The sequence below is a fragment of the Hypanus sabinus genome, chromosome 21 (genome assembly GCF_030144855.1).
Source record: "Hypanus sabinus isolate sHypSab1 chromosome 21, sHypSab1.hap1, whole genome shotgun sequence".
NCBI classification, from domain to species: domain Eukaryota; kingdom Metazoa; phylum Chordata; class Chondrichthyes; order Myliobatiformes; family Dasyatidae; genus Hypanus; species Hypanus sabinus.
The window spans coordinates 37,890,804-37,918,143 of NC_082726.1; the positions used below are offsets into that span (position 1 = coordinate 37,890,804).

Consider the following 27,340-nt stretch of genomic DNA (forward strand, 5'->3'; position numbering starts at 1 on the left):
AATTTCACTTCAGCATTAGGGTAATATATTGACAAACAAGCCATATTTTTAAACCAGAATAATCTCTTCACTTTTATTAGGGTATAAATATTCCCATTGCCTACTTTGAAGAAGAGGTGGAGCGTATTTGTCCAATTTTTATCCTTCAATCCACCTGACAACAGATTATTAATACTGCGACATGTAAAACATTGTTTTAAAAATTTGGTGACCTGATTTCAAACATTACAACAGCAGCTATATTTCAATTGTGACTCTAAAGCATAATGGGTTACTCTAAAGTCACAATAGATCTTATATAAACACAAGTTCTTCTTTTAAATTGACTTTACTTTTAACACAGTTCTATTGAAATCTTAGTCCTACGCACATAAATACAAATTTCAACATTGCTGACTGAAGTAAAACAGCACCAGGCTCAATGAAAAGTAGAAATTCTCAGCTGTGCCCAGAAGTGCATGGTAGGTTAGTTTAAGATACAGGGAAGGTCAGATCTTCCAGCTCACCCGTCATTGTTTTATAATTTTCACACCAGTTAAGATCAACATTGTCAAGCTGATTAGGATTTGGTGCCTCTGTTTGTTTCTTTGGCTGTAGATCTTGCAAGCAGCCAACCTGTCTTGTAGCAATGCTTGGCTTTGGTGCACATGCACTGAAATTACCTTGGGCTCTGTGAACACAACGTGATAGGAAAGAGAAACAAGCTTCCCTGAAGGTTTTGTTCAATAGTGTGTACACAACAGGGTTGTTGAAAGAGTTGAAGAATCCAATTGCCTGCACAGCGCTGATCATGATGTTGGTGATGTGATCATCCTGTAAATTATCTGTGAAAACAGAATTCAGTCAACAATCCAGAGCAGAAGAGATTGACCTGTGACTGAGGGATTGATTCTCAGCATTATGGAGCAATTTAGTAACAACTACCATGGGATTCAGTAAGAAATAAATACCCACCTGCAATGCAAATCTCTACTATAACAAAAAACACAGAAGTTCACGGTATCAATAAAAAGAGAAATATCATGACCGTTTAATGTTCTAATTCTGTTCCTATGTCTGATGTTTTTATGGTTTATTCCCCATCTTGCCCCAGATAATATATTTAGTAGACCTTTGCTACAGTCATTTTCATGGCCGTTCTGCTCTTTAAGGTCTCAAAGTCTCATTCTCTGTGACCCATAGGCAGAGGATCCAACATAGTGTAAGTCGGACACATTGCCTTGCACATGACTAACATATCGTGAGCACGATTTGTTTTATTTTCTCTGCACATTGGGGGTTTGATGGTCTTCTTTTGTATTAATGGGTTCTATGAGCTTTTTTGTTCTCTGGCTGCCTGAAAGGAGGTGAATCTTGTATAAAGGTTGTATAAAATACACATAGTTTGAAATTATATGTACTTTGAACTTAATTTAGGAGATGGGCTGGGATCAGAGGACAGGGGAGGTGTTGCTTCATCAGTTGGAAGCAAATCCAAGGCACCCTGCTTGAAAACCAGAATGAATTATTGGTTTTGAACTGCACCATCAGCATTCATCTCTATTTTGATGTAAAAGCTCAATTAGCGATTTCAATTAGTCCCAATTACCAAATTATGTATGATTTGTACACATTTTGGGCCATGATTTCCTAAGGCCCCTCGGAGCTCAAGACATTCTAGGATGATCCAGACTTGGGACAGAAGCTCGAGTTATGCAAAGGGAAGCTAATGGTCAAAAGGTCCAGATTTTTCTTTGCTTGGCTTTCTGCTATACTGAAGGAATCGGTAGTTTCATAACAGAGATCTTCATTCTTTGTTCAAGACACAACAAGAATGTTCCAAAGCCCATGTAAGGTGTCAAAGTGATACCAACTCAGTTTGTATCAGGTAGGCATGGCACAGCCATCAATAGAAAGTTGCTGATATGCATACTGAGATGAAAATAAAAATGCTTCAATTTCTACCCCAAAACAGAGAAAAAGTAAATTCATTACAGATTCAACAGTTGAATTTGATCCCTTATAGTTTATATGGCACTGCAATTCACTGAGAGAAAACAGCTGACAGTATTAGCATTAAAATTGGTTTAAATATTCTAAAACCACATGACCATACCACCAACTGTTGAAACGGACCAACTGACAGGTGTTGAATCTGTTACAGTGGGGATCTGATTATGTAAATTAGGATTAATGACCGTTTTAGATCAGAATTGATCAATGGCAGCTCCCTCAAGCCCCTCCCCCGAGAGGTCACTGTTGCTTTAATGGCTGACCTTTCTAAGTCAAATATACAATAGTTAACTGGATTATACTAGATTACAAAATACTGATGTTAACATTTAATGAAAATAATAATCAATAAAACTAATTGAAAGGGTAAAAAAAACAAATCTTGGCTTACTGTATTCAATCAGCATGTGCAACACATGGAATGGAGCCCAGCATATGGTGAAGAGCACAACAACAGTTATCATCATAACTATAGCTCGTTTCTTCTTTCTTAGGAAGGACATAAATATGTTGAAGGTTAGAATTTGCTGTCAAATGAACTATTATTTATATATGTGATCCTGTATGTGCTTAACATATTGCCGTTCCGCTTGCCACACGATAGGAATGGTGTAGAATGCAGAGGAGATTGACAGGATGGTGCCTGGATTGGACGACTTCAGTTATGGTTAGAGATTGGATAAGCTGGACATGCTTTTCTTGATGAGACATTGACAGGGTGAATACTCAGAAGCTTTTGTCCATGATGGTGATGCCTAAGATGAGAGTGCATGAGCTTGAGGTGAGAGGTAGCAGTTTTAACCTCAGTTTTTTCTTCTAACATAACACAGATTTTTCCCTATATTTACTTATCATGCATTTCATTGTACTGTTGCTGTAATATTCACAAATTTCACGACTTCTGCTGGTGATATTGAATCGATTCTAAAGTGGATCCATAGAGAATGTGTTTACACAGGGGCTGATTGATATCTGGAACTCAAAGCCAGACAAGATGGTGGACTCACATATATCACTACGTTTAGGAGGCATTTAAACTGTCACTTGAAAGAGAAGGTAAAGAATGCTACAGGACTGAAATGGCCAGTGGGATTAATTGCCCATGAAGAGCAAGTTGGTTTGCATGGGGACTGCAGACCATAGGGCTCATCCTGTGCTATGCAACTCCATTACTTTTTTGATAAAAACTTTTAAACAGAAATTATTATAAATGAATTATGATCTATAAAAAACCTAATGAAAAACTTTTCCACATATAATTAATTATAATTGTTGAAAAAGGGAACATTCAATTTTGGGCACATGAAATCGTTCTGAAGTAAGTACAACATAGAAAGTAAAGTTCTCAGTTCAAAGTAAGTTTATTATCAAAAGTACTTATGTGTCACTATACACAACCCTGAGGTATGTTTTATACACAGTAAATTCAAGAAACACGATAGAATCATTGAAAGACTGCACCCCACTGCACCCCTTTTATGGGATGGATGTGATTGAACTGGAACGGGAGCAGAAAATATTCGCGACGATGCTGCATGACTGAACGTCCTGAGTTAGAGGGAAAGGTTGGCCAGACTCGATCCCTTATTTCTTGGATCACAGGAGGATAAAGGGTAACCTACAGAGGTTTATAAAATCACAAGGTGCACGGATAAGGTGGATGGTAGCAGTTCTTCCCCCAGTCCAACATTAGTGGGCATAGATTTCGGGTGAGCGGGGTAAGATATAAAGGGGTCTGAGGGACAACTTTTACATGGAAAGAGCGGTGAATATATGGAATGAGCTGCCAGAGGAAGTGGATGGGGCAGGTACAATAGTATCATTTAAGGTACATGCAGGGGCTTAGAGGGATGTGAGCTGAACTGGAAGATTAAGATTAGCTGACTGGGTACCAATGATGGCTCGGAATTGTTGGGCTGAAGGTTCTGTATCCAGGCAGTATAACCCTTTGACTCTAAGATTGTCAGGTAAGTATAAGGGCAGGAGGGGAGAGATAATAAGGAAGGACAATAATATGGGGGTAATATACATACAGTTAAGCAATTTTGACAATTTTGAGCGAATGTCCGGTTTCTATGCTGTGATTTCAGGTAACCTTTGGGAAAACTCACCTTGCAGTTTTGGAGGCTTTGTTTTGGTTCAGGAATAAGACTGAATGATCTTCAACACGTTTCTTTATCCACAACTCAAAGATAACTTTGGTATAAAGCAGCAACATTACCATGAGCGGCAACACAAAAAGTGCCACCAAATAGAAAGTGGTGAAGGCGCGTTGGAGTGAAAGCGAATCCCAGTGTTCAAGGCAGCAGAAGTAGTGAACATCATAGAGAAAATCATATTTGACCTATGAACAAAAGAAAACATCCTGCTTTTAAAATAGGAGACTGCAAGTGGCTGCAACTTGGAGCATAAAACAAACCTCTGGCAGAATTCAAAAACAAGAGAAAATCTGCAGATGCTGAAAATCAAAGAAATACACAAATTGCTGAGAGAACTCAGCAGGCCAGGCAGTATCTTTGGAAAAGAGTAAACAGAGGACATTTCGGGTCGAGACCCTTCATCAGTCACAAAACATTAACTGTTTACTCTTTTCCATAGATGCTGCCTGGCCTGCTGACTTCCTCCAGCGTTACGTGTGTACTACTCTGGCAGAACTCAGCAGGTTAGTCAGCAGTTGCAGAGGAGAGCTGGACTATCTAGCAACCCACCTAATTAAACCTGGACTAATCACAGAACAATTTATAATGACCAATTAACCTCTTAACCAGTATGTCTTTGGACTGTGGGAGGAAATCAGAGCACCTGGAGGAAACCCACGTATGTGGGATGTAGAAATTTCTTACAGATGGTGTCAGAATTGAACTCTGAACTCTAACATCCCAAGGTGTGGCAGCATCGTGTTAACCACTACGCTGCCGCGGTGCCTCAGGTGGGGGATTCAGAGGAGAGTGAGGGGTGGGGAAAGAGTTGGCAAATGATAGATGGATCCAGATGAGCAGGGAGAGAGACAGAGTGGAAACCCCTCACCCACTATTCCTATCTGTCCACCATTTCTCCTTTATTTGGCTCCACTCCTCACCTTTCCTATCTGCATAAACTGCAGCCCTTTATTGTCTCCATTTACCATTTCCAAGCCTTTGTCAAAACTTCCATCTTTCCCCCCACCTGACTCCATCTGTCAATTAATCCTTTCTCTCCCAGATGCCCCTCTCCCTTTCCAGCTCTTCCCCCACCTCTCTCCCTCACTTCATTTAGCGGGCCTTCTCCCCTCTATTCTTTCAGACTAGATAAAGTGTCTGAACCCAAAATATTAACTGTGCATTTTCCTCCACAGATGTTGTCTGACTCAGTAAGTTCCTCCAGCAGCTTTTTTTTGTTTTGCTGTTTTTTAGTTGCTTTTCTGAATATTTGCTATTTCAAAATTTCAGCAATATATTTTAACTACAGGAACGTTACCATCCAGCAAGAGTTCCTGTATGTTCTTCATTCCAGTCCTGGCTGATATAGATCAATTCTTGACCTGACAAAGTCTGTAATTCAAAATTTTTACCTTTGTTTCTAATTTTTCCAAAGTGTATCTTTCCCTAAATCTAAGACATTCTTCAACAGTAGCCGGAGCAGAATTAGCCCATTAAATTGTCACATTATTTCTCTTTTGTTCTATAGAGATTGCACAATCTGAGTGATGATTTCTTTGAAACTAAAAAATATTCTTAATGGTCTCGAAAGCGTGGATGCCGAGGTTATCTTTCCCCTGTATGGCTTCTCTAGAACCAGGGATTACAATCCCAAAAGTAGTGGACAGAGATGAGGAGAAATGTCTTCATCTCGATGGTAGTGAACCTTTGGAATTTTCTGCCCAAGAGTTATGTTTAGCACTGAGTATATTCGAGAAAGAGAGTGATAGAATTTTAGAAGTTAAGGGAATCAAGAGATAAGGGATTAATGCAAGAACATGTAACATAGGAGATTCAATGTTTACATTCACAAGATATGTGCAGCCTATAGTGTACAGTACATATTAATGTGATATAGGGTGGATGCCTATTAATCTGCAAGTGTAATTAACATTACAACATATGTAGTTGCGGCTGATAAAGTAACTAATTATAATGAGGTTGAAGATCAGTCACAATCATTCAATGGTGAATCAAGCAGAAAGAGCCAACTGTCCAAATAGACTTTACAAAGACATTCATTGATGAGTGTTTACCCATGAAATCATTCAGATTCTTCCCCAACCAGAAGGTTTGGATGAACCAAGCGATCCACAATCTGCTGAGGGCTACAGCAATGGCGTTCAGGTCTGCCGACCCAGAGGAGGTATGACCCTCCATAAAGCTATCTCACATGCAGTCTCAGTGGCAATCTCCCTCGGAGTCAATAAAGTATGTCTGTCTGTCTGCCTGTCAAACCTAAAACGTAGAAGGATGCTTGATAGCTGGGGCAGGGCTCGAATGCTATCACCAAAGCAAAACCAAGTAACATATGTGACAACAAAGTTTCACTCCCAAAGGTGCTCACTGCCCTTTACGCTCTCTTTGACCAACAAAACATGAAGGCACCTTCACAAACTCCCACAACGCTCAACAACCCTGTGATTTCAGTCACAGAGGCCGATGTGAGAGCATCCTTCAGGAGGGTGAACCCACGGAAAGCATCGATGTACTTGTGTATCTGGCTATTCAACATGGATGGAATGTTTACAAGTATCTTCAACCTTTGACAATGGCAGTCTGAGATACCCACCTGCTTCAAGCAGGCTTCAATCATACCAATGCCCAAGAAGAACGTGGTAACTTTCCCCAATGTCTATCATCCAGTAACACTTACATCAAGTGTAATGCAGTGCTTTGAGAGGTTACTGATTAAACGTATCATCTCCTGCCCGAGGAGTGGCTTGGATCCACTCCAATTTGCCTATTGTCACAACAAGTCAACGGCAGATGCCAATTCATTGACTCTCCACTCACCTCTGGAACATTGGAACAATGGAGATTCTCTTCATTGACTACAGCTCAGCATGTAACCCTATCACCCCTCCTAATCTAGTCAATAAGCTCCAAGAACTAGGGCTCAATATCTCCTTGTGCAACTGGATCCTTGATTTCCTCATTTTCAGACCTTCGTCACTACAGACCGGCAATAACATCTCCTCCACAATCATCATCAGCACAGATGCCCCACAAGGCCTTGTTCTTAGCCCCCTGCTCTACTCACTTTACACTGATTACAGTGAGGCTAGGTACAGCTCCAATGCCATATTTAAGTTACCTGATGACCACCACTGTTGTTGGCCAAATCAAAGGTGGCGATGAATTGGCATATAGGAGGGAGATTGAAAGTCTGGTTGAGTGTTGCCACAACAACAACAACATCTCACTGAATGTCAGCAAAACCAAAATGCTGATTATTGGCTATAGGAGGAAGAATCTGCAGGTCAATGAAGCAGTGCTCATTAGGGGATTGGAGGTGGAGGCCAGTAACTTTAAACTCCTGGGAAATATCATATCAGAGGATCTGTCCTGGGTCCAGCATGTAAGTGCTATTTCTAAGCATGGCTGCTCCTCCATTTTCTTAGAAATTTGTGCAGATCTGGCATGACATCTAAAATTTTGACAAACTATGATGAATGCACAGTGGAGAACGTCCTGTCTGGTTGCATCATGGCCTTGTATGGAAACACCAGTGCCCCAGGACTAGAAAAACCTACCAAATTAATGGATATAGTCCAGTCCATCATGTAAAAAGTCCTCTCCCCACCACTGAGCGCATCTACAAACAGCACTGCCACAAGAAAGCAGCATCCTTCATCAAGGACCGCCACCATCCTGGCTTTGCTCTCTTCTCACTGTTTCCATCAGGAAGGAAGTACAGACATCTTAAACCCCACACGACCAGGTTCAACCATCAGGCTCCCTCACTCACTCACAAGACTGAACTGTTTACTGAACACAACCTGTGGACTCACTTTCAAGGACTCTTTAAATCACATTCTCAGTATTATTTATTTATCTGTCTATTTATTTACCTCTATGTATTTGCTTGTTTATTTATTTTGCACTGTTTGGCTTCATTTGCACATTGGTCACTTGTCAGTTTTTATTTGTAGCTTTTCATTGATTCTATTGAATTTCTTTGTTCTACTGTGAATGCCTGCAGGAAAATAAATTTCAGGGTAGCATCTGGTGATATATACATACTTTGATATTAGATTTACTTTGAAGTCACCCAGCCCCACGCCCCTATTTCTACCTCTCAATTATCCAGGGTTTCTCAAAATTTGTCTCTTTAATTTAGCTTTTGATCACAACCCATTTTCTGTTTTGGCTTGGTATCAAAAACTATTTTGTTGGAACTACTCTAACATTATGTAAAGGTGCTCCATTGATTCAAAGTCTGTGATATTGTCATCAAATTATTATGCCTGCAAAAGATATTGTTTGTGAATCAAAGCAACACACACAAAATGCTGGAGGAGCTCAGCAGGACTGCGGAGTCCTTTCAGAATCTTGTGTGTGTCACTTGGATTTCCAGCATCTGCAGATTTTCTCTTCTTTGTTAGAGAATCAAAAGCATTTTTTTAATTTAGAGTTAAATATCAATGTAAAGAAAATAGGACTACTTGCCTCAAATTGCTGAACGTACAACATAGGAGATCCCATGATTAGAGCCACTGCCCATATAAACCCTGAGAGTGAAAAATGCAGGTTAATATGAAATAGTAAGAGGATTTCAATCAATTTGTTTAGTCACTGAAACATTACAACACCAGTAGATGCTGTGGGTACTGTATGGCTATTAATGGTGCTGTTATCTGCATGATGCTTGATTAAATGTAAAACAGGATTCCAGTTAGGTAACTTGCTCACAGGCGACAGCTGTAGAAACTGAGTGAGTTCTCGGTATCACTTCAGGGGAATTTTTTAAAATATAGCAAATTTTTAATAAATCACTTTAAAAACACTATCACTTTTTACGGAAATTTCACAATCTTTTAACACTAGTTCCAAATTCCATTTGACTAAATCATGCAATGTTCAAAAACCATCAACTTCACAAAATTCCATCGTTCTGCACTTTTGAAAAAGACTTTCGTGTTTGTTTTCCAAGCTGCAAAGGGAGAAACAGATTTAGAAATATATTTTATATCAGATTTAAGATAGTAAGACATGTTTAATATACATCTATGATGAAGGCAAATTTTGTTTATCCGAGAATGCTGATAATACAACACCAGTTTTGAGGAATCTGCAGAGAGGCTTCAGTGGATAAAACTGGCGTCAATGAAGGGGTGAGAATGTAGCAAAGAGAATACCATGGGGAAAAATATGACGTAATCACTTGGATTAACAAAAAGGAAAACAGAATATGTGACAATCGATAAGTATTGGTTTTTTGAGAGAGCTGTGTTTCACTGTATACTGAAAGGGTGTCCTTGAAATAGAAACATAGAAAACCTACAGCACAACACAGGCCCTTCGGCCCACCAAGCTGTGCTGAACATGTACTTTAGAAATTACTTAGGATTACCCATAGCCCTCTATTTTTCTAAGCTCCATGTACCTATCCAGGAGCCTCTTAAAAGACCCTATTGTATCCGCCTCCACCACAGTTGCTGACAGCCCATTCCACACACTCACCACTCTCTGCGTAAAAAACTTAAACCTGACATCCCCTCTGTACCCACTTCCAAGCACCTTAAAACTGTGCCCTCTCATGTTAGCCATTTCAGCCCTGGGAAAAAGCCTCTATGACTATCCACACAATCAATGCCGCTCATTATCTTATACACTTCTATCATGTCCCTTCTTATCCTCTGTCGTTCCAAGGAGAAAAGGCCGAGTTCACTCAACCTGTTCTCATAAGACATGCTCTCTAATCCAGGCAAAATCCTTGTAAGTGTCCTCTGCACCCTTCCTATGGTTTCCACATCCTTCCTGTAGTGAGGCGGCCAGAACTGAGCACAGTACTCCAAGTGGGGTCTGACCAGGGTCCTATATAGCTGCAACATTACCTCTTGGCTCTTGAACTCATCTCATCTTCATGCATGGTTGATGAAGGCTAATACACCATATGTCTTCTTAACCACACAGTCAACCTGCACAGCAGCTTTGAGTGTCGTATGGACATGGACCCCATACTATATTCTGCTGTCATATTTGACATACCAAAATGAACCACCTCACACTCTTCTGGGTCGAACTCCATCTGCCACTTATAAAAAGTGAAATTCTGAAGTTAACGCACAGGCACAGCAAGGTATTTATTACAAGACATTTTGAATATAAAAATTAAAACATCTTAATGGCAGTATGCAGAGTGCTGATGAGAGAGAACCAGGAATGTTACTTATAGATCAGCTATCCCCACCTTTGGTGAGGATTTATGTATGAACCTCGACAAAGGGTCACAATTTTGGTTCCTGAGATGAGGGGGGGTTGGTGAGGGGTGGATTATCTTCTGAGAGGTGATTAAGCAGATTGGCCTACTCTTTACGGAATTTAAAAGAACAAGGGATCATTGAAACATCAAGAATTCTGAAGGGCTTGACAAGGCAGACATGTCCTGAGATGAGAATCAATGGATATGTGTTGCCCAGGAGCATGATGCGAAATAAGAGATCGATCATTATCTTGTTGAATGATAGGTGAGAATGGCCTACTGCTGTTTTTAGAGGGACTTTATGTTAAGGACAAGGTAACTTAGAAAATCCTCATTTCCTGCAAAGCAAAAGAATTCAGAATTCATTGAATGTAGTATATTTCCATTTTCAAATGGCACTATAAAAGCTCCCAGATATGGGGAAAGGGGAACTATACTTAGATAAATTGAACTACATTGCCTTGCATTCCAGCCTCCTGCCTGAACTTTCTACAAGTAGCTCCTACAGGACACAGTTACATGGGTCAAATACAGTGGACTGAGTGAGAAGACTTCAATCTGAGCAGAACTGTGGCTCAAGTGGTATTCTGCTGAACTCCCATCCCGCAGGGTACTCTGATAATCTTTGACGGGATGTAGAGCCGAGGTGGGAGCTTCACTTCCTATGGGGTTTTCCACTAACCAGAGTCATCGATAAATTTGCTTTAAATTATGAAAATGTAATTATTATTTCAAATCTAGCATGTATTTAAAATCACTAAAACATTAAAATAGTATAAAACAACTTTAAAATATGCTCCAAGTTTGCAAGTGTGGAATCCCAGGTAGATAAAATGCAGTTTGAGGCAGGAAGTTACTCTGCCACTTTATAAACTTTCTGTGGGTCTAGACATAATTAGAAGCTAGCAGCTAACCCCAGAAAACTGCACTATTCCACCCCTACGTTTGAATTAAGGGCTGGTACAAAGACGATGGGAGTATGAGTTGTGATAAGGAGGCAGACTTATCCTGGCTTCAGGGGAATGTTAACAATCTAAATGAATGGATGAAGACAGGGCGGATGGAATACAATGTGAAAAATGTGAAGTTAAGAGGATCTTGCATGCTGTCTCAGGATCTGCTTTAACTTAGACAAGAATTTGAAAGAAGTAAGCTGCAGTCATTTCCACCTGAACTTTGCATCAGGTTTGCATAATACACACACACCAGGTACGTGGGCTGTTGAAGCCAATATTGTCTAAATGAGCAATCTACATTAACTCCAATAATGTTGCATAAGGATAACTTTAAAAGTAGGAACACTCTCTCAAATAGAACTGTGAGTACACTCACCCCTCAGGGACTGGAGCAGTTTAAGAAGGCAGCTCACCACCACCTTCTCATAGGCAAAGAGGGACAGGTCAGCCTGTGAAGCTCACATCCCTTGTCAAAGGTTTCAACAGAATCAAAATGGTTTTATGAAGAGGAAGTCACATTTGATCAATCTGCTAGAGTTCACTATGGCTGCGACAGGTAGAATATATAAATACGTGGTATAGTTGAATATTCAATTTATAGGTAGGTTATAAGACCATAAGACATAGGAGCAGAATTAGGCCATTTGGCCCATCGAGTCTGCTCTGCCACTCAATCATGGCTGATTCTATTTTTTCTTTCTACTCAATCCCAGTTCCTGGCCTTTTCCCCATAATTTTTGATACCATTATATTTTATTTGCCACTTTTCCCTCAACACTACCTGCCCCTCCACCAATATTCATATCATCTGCAAACTTGGCAACAAAGCCATCTATTTCATCATTTACATCACTTATATACAGCATAAAAAGACGCGGTCCCAACACCAACCCCTGTGGAACACCACTAGTCACTGGCAGCCAACCAGACAAAGATCTTTTTATTCCCACTAGCTGCCTTCTTCCAGCCAGCCAGTGCTCTAACCATGTCAGTAACTTTCCTGTAATACCATGGTCTCTTAATTTGGTAAGCAGCCTCATGTGTGGCACCTTGTCAGAGGCCTCCTGTAAGTCCAAATATACAACATCCACTGCATCCCCTTCATCTATCCTACTTGGAATCTCCTCAAAGAATTCCAACAGGTTCATCAGGCAGGACTTTTCCCTTAAGGAAACCATGCTGACTTTGTCCTATCTTGTCCTGTGCCGCCAAGTACTCCATTACCTCATCCTTCACAATTGACTCTAACATCTTCCCAACCACTGCGGGCAGGCTAACTGGTCTGTAATTTCCTTTCTGCTGCCTTCCTACTTTTTTAAATGAGTGGACTGACATTTGCAATTTTCCAGTCCTCTGGCATCATGCCAGAGTCCAATGGGTTTTGTAAGATCATTTCTAATGCTGCCATAATCTCTAATGCTACCTCTTTCAGAACCCTAGGGTGCAGTTCATCTGGCCCAGGTGACTTAAGTACTTTTAGGTCTTTTAGCTTTTTGAGCACCTTCTCTCTTGTAATAGTAACTGCTCCTGTGCCTTATGGTTTTATCTCTTTTCCTTTTATCTGATCTGATCAAAACCTCAAAGAACTCTATTGAAAGTACATTTCATAAAAGTTGACTTTGCTTGATTGTATTACGGATTTCTGAATGTCCCAAAACTATGTAGTTAGCAGTATTTCCCTAATGACAAACATTGAACCAACTAAATTGAACTGAACGGAACTAAAGTAAATATTCCTAGACTGTTTCAATGACTCTGTGGTTTGATGTTTAATATTCTATGTTTTCCGCTCGATTTTGCTGTTTGCACTATTTGTTCTTTTTTTAATGTGTTGGCTGCTGATGTTTTCTTTGAACAGGTTCCATAGTGTTTCTTTGCTTTCTGGCTGTCTGCCGGAAGATGAATCTCAGATGAACACTGCATACATACTTTAAATATACTTTGAACTGAATCGATTAATCTTAGAATCAGAAAATAAAACATTTGGTTTTGTTTAAAATTTTACAGGAGATCAGGATCACATTCAAGAAAATTTATTGGGCAATGCATTCAATGCATTGGCAATGCTGGTGTATAGAGTGAAGGCCCAGATACATAGAGCACCTGGCTCTTCAGCTTAGTGCAAGCAGAAGCTGTTGTTGGGTCAGTTCTGCCCATTGGCAGACTGCAAAGTAATATGCAAATCCAATGCATTGTATTTCTTTGATGAATTGCTATCAACTAACCAGGATAGTCCAGTGCCTCATAATGCATTAGTTCCTCCTAATTTAGTTGCCTGGTTCTGCTTTGTTTCAACTAGGCTGAGTTGGAATCTCTGAGCTGCTTCTATGTCAGAACATTCAAGCAAAAGTCCAAATCTAGATGAGCATTCCAATACAGCATAGTTGGAGCAAGTACAGCAGTATTTTGGGTGAACCAATGAGGCTGTAGCTTTATTCCCCTGGTTCTTTTGAACAAAAAGACCTCACTGTCTACAAGGAATATCAGACCATTCTTTATCAGTATTCTTTCCATGTTCAGCAAGTACAACCAGAAAAAAAACCTGTTAATTCCACATTGTCTTTCTGTAGGACTTTGTTAGTTCTAATTTTGCCTGCCTAACATTGATTATTTTAAAAGACCTACCAAGCATGATGTGTCCTCTTGTCATCAGATAATGCTTCTTCAATGGATGTACAATCCCTTCATATCTCTCCACAGCAATGCACAACATTGCTAGAATGCAGCTCGTGACAGCTGTAGTCTGAACAAAAGGAACCATCTTGCAGATGAAAGTCCCTAGAAATAATTTAAAATATTGGAAAATATTGACAGAATGATTATCCAATGGAGTTAATCTGGTTATTTTGATAAAATTAAAATGCATGCACAAATACACAACACCCAGCCATAAGTAGATACCCCACTCTTCCATACGCCTTCAAAGTCTGCATCTCCCTAAAGAGGAAATCACAATGGAAATTATGCAGAAATGAATGTCAGATAGCTACAAAGACTTTCTACAATGATGCTTGTGCAACTCTGAGACAATTTCTCAGTACATTGGTGACCATTTCTCAAAGTGTTACATCTGAAGTCAGACTGTTTGCAGATGACCTGATTTGGTACAAATCCATAAATTCTCCAAATGACTGCAATACCCTTCAACAAGACATTAACTTGCTGTGCAAGTGGGAGTCTTCCTGGCAGATGAAATTTAACATCTCAAAGTGCTACATTATGAGAATGACCCACAAGAAAATTTTTTACCATCATCAGCACTTCATGGGAAATGCTGCACTCCAGGAAGTAAAACATCACCCCTACTTGGGCATTGAACTGTCAGATAACCTTAGCTGGGCAAAACACAATAACCAAACCATTTCAAGTTCCATCAAAATCCTTGGCCTTCTATGGCATAACTTTTGGAATTGCTCAAAAACCACAAAAGAAATTGCTTATAAAACTCTCGTCCGTCCAGGACTTGGATACTGTAGTACCATTTGGGATCCCTACCAAACCACTCACATCAATAACCTTGAGAAAGTCCAGAGAAGAGCTGCCAGGTTTGTAACCAGTGATTATAGAAAGACCAGTAGTGTTACAGATATGCTTCTCGACCTCAAATGGGATACCCTCCAAAGACGCCGCGCAATAGCCAGGCTTACTACAATTGACAAGGAAACTCATTCATTAACTCCATCCAACATTAGTCACCTTTTGTGTAACCAGAATAACAGACCAGCAACCCGACAAAACCAATCCCTGAACCACAAGACCATCCAGACCAACGAGGACTGCTACCGCTACTCACTGTACCCTAGGACCATTCCAGTTTGGAACTCCCTGCCGCCGCACATTAAATCTGCCGCTGATAATAGAACTTCCAAGTCGCTGCTCTTAAACACCGCAATTTAAATTACAACTGCATGCATGAGGGACTGCATGTTTATAGCCCAGTGGCGGGGGTTGGTGCAGTATGGACAAGACAAGACAACTAATTCCTGATTTTTCCCTGACATTTATTAGACTCCATCATTCCCCAGCTTCCAGCTCCTCCCTTCCATAACTATTTCATCTCCATTTCCGGTGATATTCACTAACTCACAGAGTTAACATGACTAACAGCTCCATTCCATTCTCCAAGGTTTCTTATGCTTTTACAATTCAACCCTCCATAAGAATACTTCTTATATATGCTTCCTGCCCTATAATAGGGGTGCCTAAAACAAAGAGGGCATAGGTGGAGGGAAAAGGGTAAAAGGGGATCTGAAGAGGAATTTTTCAGAGGATGTCTAATTTTTTTAATACATGTTAATTTTAAATTTTTGAAACAATATATACTTCTACTTATTTAAAACAATATTAAGAATGACACTGATTATTGGCAAAACTCCCACCATAGACTTAACTCCACTCAAAAATTATAGGGCACTCTGAGTCACTACACTTTAGCACAAATACGTGAAAATCTGCAGATGCTGGAAATCCGAGCCACACACACACGAAATGCTGGAGGAATTCATCAGGCCAGGCAGCATCTATGGAAAAAGATAAACAGTCAGCATCTTGGGCTGAGACCCTGATGAAGGGTCTTGGCCCAAAACATTGACTGTTTAGATTTTAGCACAATACCTCTTGAGGTGTAGTTGCTGCTCAGGGTGAAGAGATTGGTTGACTATATCTGGCCCAAATAACTGAGTACTGGTGGGAGCTGCTTGTAGCAAATTCAAGAGGGAGCCTATGGCAACCAAGCTCAATTAGTTAAATATGGTTCCCCTTTCCTCATTTCTAGGTGCTTATCCAATACCTTTCAAAAATCAGAATCAGAATCAGGTTTATTATCACTGCCATATGTCATGAAATGTGTTGTTTAGCAGCAACAGCACAGTGCAAGACATAAAATCTACTACAAATCACAGAAAATAAGTAAACAGTGTGAAAGAGGAATAGTGGGTTAGTGTTCTTTTTAAATGGACCATTTAAATATCTGGTGGCAGAGGGGAGGAAGTTGTTCCTAAAATATTGAGTATGAGTCTTCAGGCTCCTGTACCTCCACCCCGATGGTAGTAACAACAGGGCATATCCGGGATGGTGAGGTTTCTTAATGATGGATGCCTCCTTCTTGAGGCATGGCCTTTTGACGATGGTGGGGAGGCTTGTACCATGATGGAGCTGGCATTTAACTCCCTGCAGTCTCTTGTGATCCTCCACACTGGAGACCCCAAACTATGCAGTGATGCAATCAGAATCTATCTTTGTCTCTCAATAAGAGCCTGCTTCACAGGGTTAATACAATCTCTTCCTGAGTGGGATCATGACAGCTATATACAGCTAAGTGACATCAAGAAGTACTGTGAGTCAAATATGCTGCAGGTCCATAGTCCTACAAAAATATTAAAGAGCTCCTGCTGTGTCTCCTTTGGTCTCTGATCAAGAGGTGTTGAAATCAAATAGACTAAAGTTAGCATTACTTCTTGTGTTGAAATTATACACACTCTGGCTCCAAGTAAGTGTCTTGGTGAGATTAGAAAAGGATTCTTCTATGCTCCTGGTTATCTCTTGTGATTTGTCAGGGGTTTCAGAAAATGCCCCATGCATCCTGTACCTAATGAAGTGGTCACTGAGTGTACGTTCATGGCCTTCTGCCGCTGTAGCCCGACCTCTTCGAGGCTTGACATGTCGTGCATTCAGAGATGCTCTTCTGTACATCACTGTTGTGACATGAGATTATTTAAGTTACTGTCGCTCTCCTGTCAGTTTGAACCAGCCTGGCTATTCTCCTCAGAACAAGGGATTTTCGTCCACAGAACTGCTGCTCACTGGATGTCTTTTCTTTTCATTTTTCGTACCATTCTCTGTAAGCTCTAGAGATCGTTGTACCCCAGTTTCTGAGGCATTTAAATTACCCCGCCAGGTACCAACAACCATTGCTCAATCAAAGTCACATAGATCACATTACTTCCCCGTTCTGATGTTTGGTCAGAACAACAAGCGAACATCTGGAACATATCAGCATGCTTTTACGCATTAAGTTTGGCTGATTAGATATTTGCATTAAAAAGCAAGTGTATAGGTGTACCTAATAAGGTGACCTCTAAATGTATGTTCCCTACCACAGTCCTTTTCAAAGCCCTCTGAGGCAGTACTAATGTGTGACCTCTTTCTCCAGGGTGTTAGGACACTGCCTTTCCTTTGATTCTGGCTTATATGTTGCCCACTAATGCCAGCTGCCTCAATGTGTAAAACATATCCCTTGATTACAGATCCTTCTGTCTTCAAGTTCTGTTTCCCTCACCTCTGCCCCATCTGACCCTCAACACAGATGCCCCTCAAGGCTGTATCCTGAGCACCCTCCTTTACACTCTGTACACCCATGACTGTGTTGCCAGCCACAGCTCCAATCTGCTAATTAAATTTGCTGACGACACTACATTGTTTGGCCTTATCTCAAATAATAATGAGGCAGCCCACAGAGAAGTCATCACCCTGACACAGTGGTGTCAAGAAAACAACCTCTCCCTCAATGTCACAAAAACAAAGGAGCTGGTTCTGGACTACAGGAGGAATGGAGACAGGCTAACCCCTATTGATAATAATGGATCTGGGGTTGAGAGGGTGAACAGTTTTAAGTTCCTCGGCATCCACATCACCGAGGAACTCACGTGGTCTGAAATGTACCGGCTATGTGGTGAAAAAGGCACAACAGCACCTCTTTCACCTCAGACAGTTGAAGAAGTTTGGTATGGGACCCAAATCCTAAGAACTCTCTACAGGGGCATAATTGAGAGCATCCTGACTGGTATGGGAACTGTACTTCCCTCAATCACAGTCTCTGCAGAGAGTGGTGCGGACAGCCCAGCGCATCTATAGATGTGAACATCTCACATTTCAGGACATTTACAAAGACAGGTGTGTAAAAAGGATCATTGGAGACCCAAGTTACCCCAACCACAAACTGTTCCAGCTGCTACCATCTGGGAAACGGTACCACAGCAGAAAAGCCGGCACTAACAGGCTCTGAGACAGCTTCTTCCTCCAGGCCATCAGACTGATCAACTCACACTGATATAGTTAACGCTATAGTAATTGTCCTGTTTTATATACTATTTATTACAAAAATTACTATAAATTGCATATTGCACATTTAAATGGAGGTGTAACATAATGATTTTTACTCACGTATGTGAAGGATGTAAGCAACAAAGTCAATTCAATTCAACCTGCTGGCATGAACATCAAATTCAATTCACAAAATTCCAGAAATTTCCCCCAACCTGCCCCCCCACTCCTTCTCCATTTCCATCCCCTTTTCCCTCTCTCACCAATCACGTCCCAGCTCCTCATGCATGTGAAGGATGTAAGTAATAAAGTCAATTCAATTCAAGTTGCCATTTTCTGAGCTGGTGCTTTGCAGTTTCAGAAGCAAAGAAATGGTCACTTTCTCTTCAATTCCACTGGCTTTGCCAATGGTCCAAAACTTCCAAAAGTCCTGTCATCCCACACCAATAATCCATCTCAAAACTATCATCCCATTAAAACTAATCAATAAGCTTGAAGACCTAGGCCTCAATACCCCCCTTGTGCATTAGGCCCTTGATTTCATCTCTTGCAGACCTCAGTCAGTTCAGATTGGCAACAAGATCTCCTCCACAATCTCCATCAGCACAGGTGCACCACAAGGCTGTGTGCTTAGCTCCCTGCTCTCCTTGCTTTATACTCATGACTGTGAGGATAAGAACAGCTCCAATGCTATATTTAAATTTGCTGGTGATACCACTACCATGGGCTGAATCAAAGGTACTGATGAATTAGCATGTAGGAAGGATGCTGAAAATCCTGCTGAGTGGTGCCATAACAAAAACCTCTCAGTCAATGTCAACAAGACCAAGAAGCTGATGATTGATATCAGGAGGAGGAAACTGAAGATCCATAAACCAGTCTTCATGGAGGGATCAGAGGTGGAGAGGGTCAGCAACCTTAAATTTTTTGGTGTTATAATTTCAGAGGATTTGTCCTGGTAAGTAAATGCAATTATGAAGAAAGCACAGCAGCACCTCTACATCCTTAGGAGTTTATGAAGATTTGGCATGACATCTAAAACTTAGACAAACTTTTATAGATGTGTGGTGGAGAGTATATTGACTGATTGCTTTACAGCCTGGTACAGAAACACCAATGCTCTTAAATAGAAAATCCTACACAAAGTAGTGGATATGGCCCAGTCCATCATGAGTAAAACCTTCCTCAGTATTGAGCACATCTACATGAACACTGTTGCCAGACAGCAGCATCCATCACCAAGGACCCCAACCAACCAGGCTATGTTCTCTTCTCACTGCTGCCATCAAGAAGAAGATAGAGGAGCCTCAGGACCCACACCACTACTTTCAGGAACAGTTATTATGCCCCTGCCATCAAGCTCGAAACAGAGGGGAAAACTTCCGCCCCATCACTGAACTGTTCCCACAACCTATGGATTCACTTTCAAGGACTCTTCTTCTCCTGCTCTCGATATTTATTGCTTATTTATTTACTATTATTATTTTCTCTTTCGTATTTGCACATTGGTTATTTGTCTGTCCTGTTGGGTGCAGTCTTTCATTGATTCTATTGTGTTTCTTGAATTTACTGTGTATGTCTGCAAAAAAAAACAAATTTCAGGGTTTTATATGGTGACATATATGTAATTTGATAATAAATTTACTTTGAACTTTGAGCCTCTTTTCATACTTGCTAGTTGAAGGTCCACTAATAACATTATTACTTTTACTGAGTCCACCAGAGCAGATTCCAATCTGATTGGTGAGACTCTATCCAGTTTTGGTTCTGCAATACTGGCCCTTCTGGTGGTTCCAGATTTACAGCAGATTGTGCCACGCGTCCCAGCTGATCAAGGTGTCTCATTGAGTCAGGCAGCAGAGAAACAAATATTTTAGACCAGTGAATCAGCCATTTTCATATTACTCTCCAATTATTCTCATTAACTCACCCCCAGACTCTACCACTGAACTACTATATGTACAAGAGGCAACTTACTGCTCCATTTCTCCAGGTCACTGGAGTTATGGAGAAGCAGCTACACCAGCGGCTCCACTGTGTCACCCTACAATCTGCAGTTGTTGTTCTCCATTCAAAAGAATGGGTTCAATGTTTGTGTGCCAGGCCTAACTGGCCATCGGTTTAGCACTGAGACCAATTTCCCAGCGTAACTGTTCAGAAGACACGGGACTTCAGATTCCATTTCTTGACCCAGAGGAAGGCTCAGCACAGTTTTTCATCTGTGAGAAGCAATGTGCAGTTTAAGGATGTTCATATCAGGGGATCACAGATTTACAAAAGGTTTACAGAAGGAGACCATCCAGACAACCAGCCTGTGTGTGTGTAAAAGCTGCTCTTATTCCCCTCCTCTTTCTATAGTCTTGTAAACGCATTTGGTTCCCTATTGGACATCACTGTTGAATTTTCCATGAACATGTATAAAAGATAGATGAGAAACATTCTCCTCTGAGTTTAAAAGGGGTAGGGAGTGAGCTCAGCATAAGGGCTGCTGATGGATGGTGTACTAGGAGAATGGGGAAACACAGGTACAGAAAGAAAGGTATGGGTCGACCATTTGGCCATTCCAGCCTGCATCTCCTTCCATGTGATTACGGCGGCCATCCAAGTTTCTGCTTTCTTCCCCTGTCTCTCAATCTCATAAGCTCTAAGGACTACATCTAATTCATTTGTGAATATATTCAATACTTTGGCCACAGCTGTTTTCTGTTGTAACTCCATGGGCTCATCACATTCCTGGTGAATGAACTTCTTATTTTGGCTCAGCTCAAAGTGGTTGACCCTGAATCCTTTGGTTGTGGCTCCCGTTTCTGGTCTTCCCCACCAGTGGGAACATCCTTCCAACATCTAGTCTGAACAGTCCTTCAGGACTTTGTTTCATTGAGGTTCCCACCCATTCTTGGATCTAGCAGATTTATTGTTTAAATTGCCTTAATTCTTTTCACTGCCATCCAAGAAATCAGGGGGAAAAAGCAGCCAAATTTATTTAAGAGGCCATTGCAAAACCGACTCAGATGAGTATAAAGGGAGATGTGTCCAATGAGGGTAAAATGATTTTAGGGAAAAGCAGCATGTATATTTATAGAGCAGGTGGTAAAAAGAGCAAACGAGACAGTGAAGCAAAAAACAACTTGCTGAAGGAAACCATTAGGTCAGGTAACATTTGTAGGTGTCTGAAGAATTTTTTTAAAATAACGGAGGCAGGGCTCCACTAGACCCAAAGGAGCAGTGTGAAACATTTCCCCATATCTTGAGAAGAGCAAAAGGGTTCAAAGATACAAGTGAACTTAAAAGTGTAACACACAGGGGACTAGAACTGCAAACCAGGACAGTTTAAAAGGAAACCTGTAGTGAGGGTGATATGAATTTACACTGTGGGAGATTGAGGGATGTTAATAGTAAGAAAGGAAAAGTGTTAAGGGACCAGGCAGAATGGACAAAAGCTCCACTCAAATTTGTGAACAAATATTTGCATGCCAGAAAAGATAAACAATAGTGCAGGAGTCATGATACCTTGCAACAGACTGGCGTCCTATCTGGGAGGGAGTCTCGTCCTCTCAGTTGCTTCACGCCACGGAAACCGGCATAAGCACAGGCTTGATGAACCTATAAGGCTCGGGACAGACTTTAACTTTAACTGTAACAGGAGTCATGATAATCAGAACATATCAGGAAGTTAGAAAAAAGGAAAATGATGAGATAAAATTATTGCTTTTCTTTCTGGAGTTCACAACGTTCATAAGATGGATGAGTTGACAGCACAGATAAAAATAATTGGACAGGATCTGATAACAAATGGAGATACAATTGCAAGTTAAATGAACTGGAGTGGGAACTGAATATTCGGATGTATCTGACATTTCAGAAAGATAGACAGAACTCCTTTGTTAACAGTAGCTCTGTTAACAAAGGAGAAGCACTGTACTGGTGAAGAAAGATATTGGCTCAGAAATTCAAAATGTGGGAAGAATTAAATAATACGGATAAAAAATTACTGTTGGCAGTTGTACATAATCCCTCCAGTAGTAGGACAGAATGTATGTCAGTTAGTAAAGGGGGAATCATATGAAAGATATACAATAATTGTGCAGAATAGAAATTAGACAGATCAAATTCTCAAGTGCAGTCTTGAGTTCATAGACTGCATTTGGGTTGATTTCTTAGAGCAACATTTTGACAACTAAAAAATGAGTATACTTATTATATCTGTCATTGAGTAATGAGATGTGAAAGATTAGTGAATTTGTCAAGAATCCTCTGAGAAAGAGTGAAAGCAGGAATCTGAACGTTGACCCTAAACTTAATTAATTAATAACAGTTACAATGTTAAGATGACAGAGATGCCTAATGTGGACAAGGCAAATAAATTGCTGACCTAACATCATTAATTTAAGAAATGCAGAAGAAAAATGCACCATCTAGGGCTATCCAAGGAGTTAAAGTCAGCATCAACTTGAAAATGCAAGGCACACAGTATTGCAGAGGTTAGTGCCCTATTGCAGGATTGGGAATGTTTTGGAAGTTACAAAGGATGATTTAAGTAATTGGAAAGAGCAAGAAGGTAGAGTATGAGGGCAACCAGCAAAAATATAAAATCAAATAGAGTATTCTGCAAAGGTGGTATAAAAGGCTATTGATGCTGGAATCTAGGACAAAAAGAAACATTGCTGGAAGAATTCTGCTGTTCAAGCAGCATCTCTGGAGGTGGAGTTGGTCGATACTTTGGGTTAAGACCATTAGAATTGCATCAGAGCTTTTACAAAGTGTATAGAAGGGAAGAGATTGGCTGAAGTACTTATCAGTTCCTTAGAGTATGAGGCTGTGAAATTAACAATTCAAAGTAAATTTATTATCAAACTGTGTGTGTGTGTGTGTGTGTGTGTGTGTGTGTGTGTGTGTGTGTGCGTGTGCGCGTGTGCGTGTGCGTGTGCGTGTGCGTGTGTGTGCGTGCGTGTGCGTGTGCGTGTGCGTGCGTGTGCGTGCATGTGCGTGTGTGTGTGTGCGTGTGTGTGAGACCATTGCAGGCATACACAGTAAATCCAATAGTCTCAATGAAAGACCGCACCCAACAGGATGGACAAACAACCAATGTGCAAAAGACAACAAACTGTGCAAAGACAGAAGGACAGAATGCACAGTCTTACAACAGAAAACAGAGAAATGACAGAGATTCTGAGTGATTATCTAGGATTAGTTTTCAGCATGCGAGACACTAAAGTTATCCCAAAATGATCATTAGGCACCTCAGCACCCACAAACTGGAGTGAAAACAAGGGATCCTCAACTTTGATGGATTGCCCAAGAAACAGTTGGTTATTATCTATTGGATTTCATGCATTCTGTAGTGGTCCCAGGTAACTGGAAAGCTACAACTGTAACACTAATATTCAAGGAAGGGCCATGTTAGAACTCTGAAAACTACAGGCTAATTAAACTAACAACTGACATTGGAAAAATGCCTGAATTTATTATTAAGAAGATAACAACAGGTGATCATAAAGGGGCTTCAATACATTCTAAATGGAGAGAGTGGACAGCCAATAGTCATGGTGCACATTGACAATAGTGACTAAGAGAAAGAAATGAAGTTCTGCAGCCTGAATGTGAAGAAACTCAAGAGCAGGATCTTAAGATTAGAAAATTCTGCATTAGTCTTGACTGACAATGAGAATAGAATTAGAATAACATGGGCAAATCACAAATTACTTAAAGCAGGGAAGGCAAATAGAGATTTATTGGATGTGTTTAATTCTGTTTAAGGTTTCAAATAGATTTTCTAATGGGTGAGTTTATATTAATTGACAAAAGAGCCTGAGCTGCATCATGGTCAGCACTGACATTGTGGGCCGAAGGGCCATTGATGCACCATCAATAACTCTAGGAGACTGGAAGTGAATGTTAGGCTTTTATTAACAGCAAAAGGGAGCATGACATCTCGAAGACTGAGGAAGGAGCAGAGCCCCAATTGCCTTTATTCAGGGGTCTGTGGGAGGAGCCACAGGAGCAGTCAGCAGAGGGGCGCGTCCAGACGGGTAAACATAGTTTACCACAGCCATTTTCTGTGCTGTATTGTTCTATGATTTTATGGGCCAGGGCAATTTGATGCATGCATTGCCTGATTGAGTGATAGATACATCAAATGAGAATTTGTCACGATTTAGTATTTAGGAGAAAGGTGAATGGGTCCATCAGGATTTCTCCTTGACAGTGCGGAGGGGCCAAATGAACTCTGAACACAAAAGTCTGAAGAAGTGGAAGGATAGTAGCCAGAAAAAGAGAAAGGCTTGTGGGGAGCATCGGCCCTAATGTTTCCTTGCCAGTCTTTTCTATGCTATAACCTCTTTTACAAACTAGATTGCAAGAATAAGTACATTGAAAGAAATCAGCAAGGTTTTTTCACCTACCATTATAACCCTAGCAATCTACTTCAAGAAGTAGGAATCTAGATTCAGAGGTGGGGCTGGCCTACGCAAACGCAGTGTAAAATATCTAGCGTTAAGTATCTGAGAGATGTTTATAGCATTTTACAGTAATTGCAAAAGATGCATAAAAGAGTCACCAATTAATCTGAAATCATTGCCAGTTCTGTTTTTGCTGTTGGATCCGCACCGTTCAGAGATTACCGAGAAAGAGGAACTCACCCCCAATCCAGTTGATGAAGATGTTCTGCAGCAGGGTGAATGGGATGCAGAAGAAGGTGATGAACAGGTCGCTGACCGCCAGCGAACGAATAAAGACGCTGTAAACCGTTCGAGACTTTTCCCGTCTCACTGTGCACAGCACCAGGCTGTTTCCAAAGAGAGCAAGTAGGAAAATCACACAATAGGTCACAGTAAGGGCTACCTTCCCGGTGAACGGCAACTCGGGGACGCTGATCAGCGGCTGCAATTTGTATGTCTGAATAAATTTTTCGCGAGAGATGTTATAAAAATCCAAGATCTGGTTCAGAATTTGGGGCGTAACATTAAAAGAGCGGAAATTTTTTAAGACTTTCATTTCTATTCCCACTTCCCCCTCCCCCCCCCCCCCCCCCACTACAGTTGCAATTAGTCGGTCTGTAGAGACAGTCGCTTTTCACAGATAGCTTCCTTTAAAAGCGAAGACAGTTCAGGTTCTCGCTGGTAACCAGACAAGTTCGACTTGGAAGGAAATGGTTACACACTTTTATACCCTCAGTCAGTGGATGCGTACGTAAATATGCAGTCACCTGTCTTCCCAGGTGCTGTACCCCAAAAGGGAAAAGCATACCGCGCGTGAGTTTTACCGATTGAAAATAGAATTCAGATATTCTCTGTATGGGTGACCAACGTTGTTATTGCTCTGCATAGTAGGAAGATTGATCGCAATTGTTTTGAGGAAATGAATGACAGGCTTGCTCAATCTAAATTTCCCGCCAGTTCCTCGGCGCTGTCTGTAAAAGTAATTATTTTGCCAGCGCCTTCCCAATCTTAAAAAATATTGACTTCCAGGTCAACCAACACAGCCTGAATCAACGAGAAACGAAGGTCCGGTCTTAAAAAAGGTAAATAAAGTCAGTTATTAGTTGTTAAAGCAAGGCGTATCTTCCAGATGTTGAAACGTCTGTTTTGTGATCTTCTCCGGTCTTGAAAGCTCCGATGTAAGTATCAACCTGTCTCCCATAAGCTGCTTTTAACGAAGGCGGCTGCAGCAGTTAATAAATGTCCTTTTAAATTCGAGTCATAATCGAACTGGAATATTACATATATGGAAAAGGTTGAACAGTTGGAGCTATTTTGTCCAGAAACGATAAGACCAAACGATATTTACTATTTTAATTTTCAGCGTCTTGTGAATGTGGGCGTATCCAGCACTTGTTCATGCTCTCCTGAAAAGAATCAGAATCGGGTTTATTATCACCGGCACGTGTCGTGAAATTTGTTAACTTAGCAGCAGCAGTTCAATGCAGCACATAATCTAGCATAGGTAATAATAATAAATTAATTAAAACAAATAAAAAAGTTACTCAATTATGTGTAATGAATAGATTAATAAAAATGTGTAAAAACAGAAATGCCACAGTATATTAAAAAAGTGAGATAGTGTCCAAGGCTTGCAAAGTCCATTTAGGAATCGGATGGCAGAGGGGAAGAAGCTGTTCCTGAATCACTGAGTATGTGCCTTCAGGCTTCTGTACCTCCAACCTGATGGTAACAATGAGAAAAGGGAAAGCCCTGGGTGCTGGAGGTCCTTCATAATGGATGCTGCCTTTCTGAGACACCGCTTCCAAAAGATGTCCTGGGTACTTTGCAGGCTAGTACCCAAGATGGAGCTGACTAGATTTACAACATTCTGCAGCTTCTTATGGTCTTGTGCAGTAGCCCCTCCATACCAGACAGTGATGCAGCCTGTCAGAATGCTCTCCACGGTGCAACTATAGAAGCTTTTGAGTGTAATTGTTGACATGCCAAATCGCTTCAAACTCCTAATTAAGTATAACCGCTGTCTTGCGTTCTTTATGACTGCATCAATTAGGCTGGGACCAGGTTAGATCCACAGAGATCTTGACACCCAGGAGCTGCTCACTCTTTCCACTTCTGATCCCTCAGTGATGATTGGTACGTGTTCCCTCACCTTACTCTTCCTGAAGTTCACAATCAGCTCTTTCGTCTTGCTGACGTTGAGTGCCAGGTTGTTGCTGCGGCACCACTCCACCAGTTGACATATCTCACTCCTGTACACCCTCTCGTCACCACCTGAGATTCTACCAACAATGGTTGTATCGCCAGCAAATTTGTAGATGGTGTTTGAGCTATGCCTAGCCACACAGTCATGTGTATACAGAGAGTAGAGCAGTGGGCTAAGCACACACCCCTGAGGTGCGCCAATGTTGATAATCAGCTAAGAAGATATGTTATTACCAATCCGCACAGACTGTGGTCTTCTGGTTAGGAAGATCCTGGGTAAGGTACGTAGTCCATACAGCGATTTAGAGGAGCCTCCCGTTTAGT

General features: G+C 40.9%; 1 protein-coding gene across 1 annotated transcript; it reads right to left on the bottom strand.

The window, feature by feature from the left end:
- Window positions 1-471: 471 nt before the first annotated feature.
- On the bottom strand, window positions 472-25,367 carry LOC132378843 (pyroglutamylated RF-amide peptide receptor-like). Its single transcript, XM_059946097.1, has 6 exons — window positions 25,013-25,367; window positions 13,959-14,111; window positions 8,622-8,683; window positions 4,104-4,336; window positions 2,384-2,481; window positions 472-824 (listed from the first exon to the last, which is right to left on the bottom strand). The coding sequence occupies exons 1-6, from the start codon at window positions 25,365-25,367 to the stop codon at window positions 472-474; spliced, it is 1,254 nt and encodes a 417-aa protein (XP_059802080.1).
- Between the last annotated feature and the right edge of the window lie 1,973 nt (window positions 25,368-27,340).

What these genes read in the sequence shown, in the direction of transcription:
- LOC132378843 (XM_059946097.1), bottom strand. Translation starts at nt 25,367, where the DNA reads ATGAAAGTCTTAAAAAATTTCCGCTCTTTTAATGTTACGCCCCAAATT. An exon ending in CTTCATCAACTGGATTGGGG is followed by an intron (nt 14,112 to 25,012) that starts GTGAGTTCCTCT and finishes AATTATTTCTAG; the next exon opens with GGACTTTCATCTGCAAGATG. An exon ending in TGTACGTTCAGCAATTTGAG is followed by an intron (nt 4,337 to 8,621) that starts GCAAGTAGTCCT and finishes TTTTGTTCATAG; the next exon opens with GTCAAATATGATTTTCTCTA.